General features: G+C 53.1%; 1 protein-coding gene across 1 annotated transcript; it reads left to right on the top strand.

Moving 5' to 3' along the window:
* Positions 1-449: 449 nt before the first annotated feature.
* LOC8037302 (pancreas transcription factor 1 subunit alpha) lies at positions 450-5,408 on the top strand. The gene is made up of 2 exons (XM_002412232.5): positions 450-950; positions 4,517-5,408. Exons 1-2 carry the CDS (start codon positions 450-452, stop codon positions 4,766-4,768), a joined length of 753 nt encoding a protein of 250 aa, XP_002412277.3. The 3' UTR covers positions 4,769-5,408.
* The last annotated feature ends 2,214 nt before the right edge of the window (positions 5,409-7,622 follow it).

Raw genomic sequence — 7,622 nt, 5'->3', positions numbered from 1 at the left:
AAGACGATGGCATCTCTGAGGACATCTAAAGGAAGGACTAAACAGGAGGTTGAGTCATTTTGACTTTCGGCACTTCCGGTGAGAATGTTTTTGGCAGACGCGCTTTTCGACTGCCGAGAAAGCGGGGATATTATTTTAATCCGCGATGGATGTCGTTTGAGCCCGCTCTTGGGCCACCGATCGATAGGGTGACGCGTGGTCGGAACCCCGCGGGGGCGTGTCGCGTGGCCCCGCCCCCGGGCGGCTCGGCCCCTCCCCCGGGCCGGAGCCCCTCGGCTGGCCTCCGAGGTCCGCGTCGTTGGGCACCGAGTGCCGCGGACCGTGAAAAACCGGCTGGCGTCGGCGCTGCAGCGAGGTGCGACTCTCTCGCCCCGGGCACGGGCCCCAGCGCTCACCTCGGCGGGTGAAACTAGCCGTGCGGGAATTCGGGGGAGGCCCCCCTCCTGGTAATGGCGTCCGCTCGACTTCACAACGGACCGGCCCCGTTCGCACCTGACGGCGGCCCGGCATTCCTGGACCTGTCGGCGCACGTGGAGCACCACATCGCCTACCACGACTTCCGGCTCTCGGAGCTCAGGGCGGCCGGCGGGCCCGCGGCCGGCTTCGCGCCGCTGCCGTCCTACCTGGACGCCGGGGCCGACGCCTTCTCGCCGCTGGCCGCCTGGGAGGGCTTCGCGCCCACCTACCACGCGCCCTTCGAGTTGGGCCCCTTCGGGCCGGCGGGCTCGGGCCGGCTGCCGGCCATGACGGTGCAGCGGGGCTCCCAAGGCTCCCAAGGCTGCAAGGGCTCCGCCGCCGAGCAGAACGGCCTGTGCGCCGTGGCAACCCCCGCCGCCAAGGGCAAGCCCAGAAGGCGCGTGGCAACGGTGGCCCAGCGGAGGGCGGCAAACATCCGCGAGCGCAGGAGGATGTTCAACCTGAACAGCGCCTTCGACAAGCTGCGCAAGAAGGTCAGTGCGCTCACTTGGCTCTCCCAGGAGCTCGGCAAGCTCAGAGACTCGTTACAGAATTCCACTCGCGTCTCAAGGAACAGAAAGTTGTGCAACTTAGACGTCGAATGTTTAGAGGTCAATATGTCCCCAGTCAGTGCCGTCTGACTGCGAATCTGGGGCCTTGATCGTGCGCCGAGCTGATCGATTCTGATTAGACAAGCGTGCAAGCTGGATGCTCGTCCAGGTCGAGAGCCCGTTTCTTTAGGTTTCCCTCAAAGGGCTTCTTGCAACTGCTGGCACTCGAGGTACACGCTTGGCTCTCGCTTCTCAGGGCGCGCCTGCCGCAGGCTCTCTGAATGGCACGCTGAGCTGTGGAAACAGCAATGCAAAGTGATGTATAGGTTAACGCTCGAGACCATGATGGGGCCGGCCACCAAATTTCGTAATCAATAGGCGCATTTCGTATGGTAACTTCGAATGTACGACTGCACGACGCGCTGTTATCCACAGAACTACACGGAGCTCGCTGAGCGTCGCGTTTAAGTCATTGCAGATTAACCCACTTTCTTATTCAACGCACACTAAGTGGTATACCCCACTATTTTCGCCCAGGAGCATCAGCTTAGCTTTGGTGGTGATTTTTTTTTCTCGGATGGTTCCCTTACAAAAATCCCATGTATGACCATATACATCTATACTATATGACCTTACTTGCCCAGTTCTTGATATGGCAATATATGACATTTCTTTACGGATTTCATCCGGAGCTCGCACCGCACACAATGACATAGGGAACTTGGGTTTTTATGCGGACGGGCATTGTGCCGGCGGGGAATTTGTGCACAGACTGACTCCCCGTTCTATGAACATCAACGGCCGTTCGTCACCTGGTTTTACTCGCTTGAGGTGGATATCCCGTGGCGTAAAAATGTTCCTTAGCAACATCTTTTTTCTTTAATGAAGTTTAGTAGGCGCTTTAAGTCTCCAAATCTCCGAGGATGAGAGCCAACTGCAAACCTGCTCGTGATACTAAGAGGTTTTTAGAAACTGTGAAACGGTGGCTGACGATGATAGCGCAGCGTAGCTCGGAGCACGCATGAGCGAAAACTCGCGCTACAGAACCCAGGGGGTTCCAACCGCCGCCCTTTCCGAGTTCAGATCTGGCTAAACATCCCGGCATGTTTTGGTGCCAAGGCGCTATGCCCGTAAGCAGTCGTATACTGCGCTGGCCAAATTGCGCATCTACAGCCGAGTCAAAAGACACGCCTCCCGAGGCAGACCGACCACGTCCTCTGCACACATATTAGCAGTTTTTTACAGAGCGTTAATGCCTGGCTACCGCGGCCACGGTATGGTTCCTGACAAGCATTGAAGAAGGCTTCCAAGGAACACCTATTTCGCAACGAAACGATTTTGAAGGAAAAGAAAAAAGTACGGGAGTTGAATTAGCGTACCAATACTTTGCACACTCTTTTTTTTTTTTTTACTTTCATTATTTACGGAAGGAATCGCCTTGGTCGACCCATGTTCTGTTCAGCTTTACGAGATGCACGTGAGATATTCTGGTATACACTTTCTGTTTTTATTATGTTAAGTGTACATTAGGTAGGTTGTTGGGCTAGTTGGTTCATCTTAGTAAAACATATGAAATAGCGCAAAAACGACAAGGACAAGCGCTATATAAAATAGCGCCTGGTCTGTATACTTCTTGCCCTTGTCTTTTTACGTTATTTTATATATTTTACTAACTGTACATTGTTTATATTTTTGTATAATGTGCAGTCAATTCATGTAACCCTTCTAGAATAATGCCTCCTGGGAGATGTATGCAATAACCTACGGAAACGCGCGCTAAAACTGCACATTACTATGAATCGCCGGCACGCAAAAGACGGCCGAGTCCCAACTTGTACACTTAAAGTCCCGTTGTTGTTTTTTCCATTGCCTCACGTCACGGGAGCTTACGTCGGCTTACGATGAGAGTCATTTGCTCTTCGTATAAATTAAGCATGGAAACCAATTGAAGGAGTAACTTTGCACGCAACATTCGGAGCACGGATGTGGTTCATAACGTAGCGTAAGAAAAGGCACCTCTTTATTGAGGAACTCTGTTTAGGACAACGCGCTCGCGCGGGTGCTATGAGGTGAGTCTGGCACCTCAACTTCTCAGAACAGTCTGCCTGGAGGTGGTTTTCTGCGCTTCTAATAGAAAGACTCTGTCCAGGAGTGTGTGATACCATAAGGGACTCATGGTCTACACTCCATATTTTGCTAGATTAGCTCAGTTACGGAACTGCCTGCTGCTTGCACGAGCGGCCCCCCATGGCTCGCCTCCGTTGTTCGAAGCGCCGCCCTATTGGACAGACTGCTGCTATGCTAACTGCAGTGTATTCTATGAAATACGTATGTCTCAAAGCACAGCGCCTAGATGGCGTTTGACCGTACTCTATGGAACACGCAGTTTGTAAACGAAACTCTAGATGGCGCTTCAGACGACGACAGGTGGGCTAAAGGGAGTGAGGGGGGTACCTCCCTCCGCGGGAGTTCCACAGCTGAGGTAATCTAGTAAAGCCTGTAGTATGTTTTCACACGATATCAGTCCGTCATTTTGTTTCTAAAAAAAAAAAAAAGCTTCGTAAAATAAATGAAAAGAAACCCGATGGAGCGCCCTTGTGCGCTTCTGATTTGAGGGTTTCACTTCCACGTGATGAGGGTGCCAGTCAGCTCGTGACAACATAATGGTGAACCAAGTTACATAAGTGAAAACACAAAGTAAATAGCGCACTTTTATTCCTGTTACAAACGTTCGTGTCCTCTCAGAGCTTCTTCTGTATCGGCATAAATAACGTATAAACCAAATTTTCGAATGCAAGATGGAAATGCAGGCAATTGGCTCCGAGAAACCTATCTCTACCGCGGGAAATTTAAACTGCCTTCCGACTGAATGCTTTTATTGTATCGGATCAGCAGCTCACGACCCCGACACTGCGCATGTCCCCTCGGCATGTATAGGTTTCGCTCACTGAAGACCTTCGGTCTGAAGGCTCTTGAAATGCCCGTGAGCCAGTGGCATTAGTCGTGCTGAGAACCACTGCAGTTCTGGAACGCAACTCTGAAAGTGACGTCCGGCCATTTCGACGTGCGCCTGGTAATCAGACCAGGCAAATGAACCGAAATCCGAGTTATTGCAATTTAGAGTCGGCGAAATGCAACGTAAGAATTTGCGAACTGGCCGCGAAACGCGCTTTGAGTTGATTTAATCTCATCGGTTAATAATTCAGGCTGGTCGAGGGGGCCAAAAGGTACATTCTTAGCCGGCCCGAGAACAGCTCGCCATTCGTAGCACTTGGCGACGAGGGTTTGCAAAGCAGGGTTTCCCAACGATGCCATTGCCCCGCAGGTTGGTGCGGACGAAACACCCCGCGTCACCAACACGCATGCGTGCGCTCGGGAACGGTCGTAATGAGGCAGGCCGAGGAGCAGCTTCTAGCTGAGTCCAATCAATGGTCTTAGCTCGTTGAGCGCCAGTCCATCGACGCATGTGTAGCGCATTTCGGAGAGTTTGCTGCTTCGTGTCGGTGCAGGTGCCGACGTTTGCGTACGAAAAGCGCCTCTCGCGGATCGAGACCCTCCGCCTGGCCATCATGTACATCGCCTTCATGAGCGAAGTGGTCGGCTGCCGGGAGGAGCCCAGCTGCGCCCAAGTGGCCGCCGTGCCGGGGCCCTTCACGGCCGGGGCCCACCTGGACGACGCGGCGGGCCTCTGGGGCCCCGGCCGCCCGCCCGCGCCCGGCGCCGACCCCCTGGCCCACCTCTGCTCGTCCCGGCAGGTGTGACCCCTGGCGCTGCTGGAGCCCGCCTACGTGTTCGCGCACCGGTGAACGCGGGGTTGCCAGCCGCCCGCCTGTCTGGCCGAGCACCGCCGGACCGACTACCTCCGTGGGACGGGGCCCGCGGTTCCCGCGCCTCGGTGCCGGACGCTCTGTGGGACCGCGATCGGCCAACTGGGCCCGCTCTCGGAGCTCCGAGAGCACCGCCGGCCCCCGTTGGTCCGGCCCTCCCATCGCGGGTCCAGCCTCCAGGATGCCCTCGGACTGTCTCGTTCAGTGTCGGTCGCGAGAGCCGGACACGCGCCGAATCACTGTTCCAGACATATTGTCGCTGTTCCCGCCGCTCCATTTCACTTGCAGGTTGCCTTCGCTGGCAACTCATGGAGTAGACATCGCACTAAACAGATGGCCTTCCATCATCTGCAGGTGAAACCCGCAAGAGTAGTCTTACGACACTGCTGGCAACCTTTTTTTCTTCTTTTTTTTTGAGACCGATTAGAGAGCAAGAAATAGAACCGTTTCGAGTCTATGTGGTGCGCAAGTTCATCTGCTTCATGAGCAGGAGTTGCGGTGACTTGAGAACTCCGAATTTTGATTGGCTACGATTGGAAGGAGAGTGGGTAGACCTCGAGGCAGCTAGCATTCAAGTCTCTATCCCTCCGTCAGAGCCAGAGCTCGGCGTCTTTCTGACGTCGGTACAACCCCTGCGCAAGAAGCAGACCAACTTGCACTCCGTATAGCTATGAGACAACAATAAACGATTTTTACTTCATAGCGGCTCAAGCACGAAATATTCCTATGAAAAGACAAAAAAATGTTTTTTTTTTTTTTTAGTTTACGCAGTAACTGTTTTTGAGATGTTTGGAAGAGGGACGTATAAAGCTTAGCGCGCATAATATTCTCCCTATCCGGATCGATACTGCGTCCTGAATCTTTGACCCTATTTATGGACAATCCGGCTCACGATCCTCTCCTTTTTGTTATTATTGTACGCTTCGACGGCGCTTTTATTATGTGTATCTGCACGCTTAACCTGACATTTCGCGTGTCTACGCTTCGTAGCCTCGAACAAAAAGATAGATCTAGCATCCTGGGACATTGTCTGCGACGGGAACATCATATCCCATATCTCAACGGAACAAAATGCTTCGAAATTTCTCGGAGATTGTGGGACCTTTGTGCATTAGTAGAGACCATCACGCCGTCTGAAAGCTGCGCTCTCTCACTGAACGCTCTTGCTCGGGTGTGTGCCCCCCGCATGGTTGCCACATAGAATCCTGAAAGGGACGAAGCCAAAGAGCAGTCGTTTCTTAGAGCATCGTGTAGCCATCGCGGAATCTTGCAATGGGCTTCAGCAACTGCAGCCTCGTGCAATTGAGAACCGTCCCACATACCTAAAGCGTGGTCAAACCTAAATTGAATTAAAACGACTGAGATCTCACCTCTGTCCACGGCTAGTCGTATATATGCCAGATACCATTAGATCCGGATCCGCCAGTTTTTTTTCGGTTACCCGCGAATATATGGGCAGGGTCCTATCCTATCCTATGGGGAATTGGACATGAAGCGGAAGTACGTCGTTCTTTTATACTTTCTATGGCGATCCTAATTCACATTTTCCTCGACTCTCCGTCATCCAGATCTGTGTGTCGAAGCCTGATAGAGTACAGGAGATCAGTTGCGGCATTCGTACGAGAAGTACCACATTTCTGACCACACACTAACCTCCCCCAAGGACGCACACACTTTCGCTGTGCCACATGTGGGTCGTTGCATAGCTCTCCGCACCGAGAACGAGGGGGCTACCTCGTTCGAGTTTGCCGGAAAATGTTAGCGCAGAACGCCGACGGATTGACCGCGCCACCTCCATTGTCCTCATGGACCGACAAGCAAGCAGAAAGACGAACGACTGAAGAACGCCTCGCAGCTGCGTAGTACCGTTGATCTGCCACCCTCCTCTAGTCCACGGAGCCAGTGCATGGGCACGGGAGGGCACATCCAGTCGTGAACGGCCACGCCACGCCCAACTCGAAGGGTGTTCTTACATCCTTCCCGAACGCCCTGTGCCGTCCCGCGATGCAAGGCCGTCCTTCCTGGAAGTCTCAAAAGGCTCGGAGATGCGACGTCTGAATCCCCGAGCAGCGCTCCTCCGTTCGGCAGAGTGGGCTATCTGCGAAGACGGCAGTGCGTGAGATTTCAATTGCATACATGGCTCGCACGGAACGGCATCGCACCAGCTGGTCTGCCTTCCTCTTTGTTCTTGCCGAGGAGAAGAAATTCGCTGGAGCGAAAAGTGGGCTGCAGACGTTGCGGCGCTCGGCAGCAAGACCACCACAAGGGACGTTGTTGCCAGCCACTGGTAGGCAATGCGCAGCACTGGGAAGAAACTCTCTTACACAACTTGTCAAAAACATTACGGGGTCGCGATTCATATAACTTGCAAGTCACTTTCACTTGTCTAAAGCACTTAATTAAAGGCCTCGTTCCATTCAACAAGCAACAAATGCTCATCGCGAACACATCAAACGCGTTGAAACTTTTGGCGTTTCAGCATCACTACCTGGCTGCAAAAGAACATCCCTGAGAATAAGCACTATACTATCGAATGTTGCTCGAGTCGCCGAAACGTTGTTTTGTCGGCTGATAAGATCAGTTTTTGTCACTGTGTAGACTGGCACGGAGTGGTTGGTTATTCGTGAGCTTTGTGAGAAAGGAGACGCGCGAACATTCTCGTTGTAGGCGCCGATGGCACGAGAAAATGGTTCCTTAAACCCTTTTCCCTATAAGACCCGATTACGACACGTGGGTCTTTTATTCGACTTCCTGATCTTCTGCCTCCTGACGAATATCGCGTAATGAT

This window comes from Ixodes scapularis, unplaced genomic scaffold (assembly GCF_016920785.2).
Source record: "Ixodes scapularis isolate PalLabHiFi unplaced genomic scaffold, ASM1692078v2 PGA_scaffold5__190_contigs__length_132052651, whole genome shotgun sequence".
Lineage (NCBI taxonomy): Eukaryota > Metazoa > Arthropoda > Arachnida > Ixodida > Ixodidae > Ixodes > Ixodes scapularis.
This window is presented reverse-complemented; position numbering and strand designations above follow the sequence as displayed.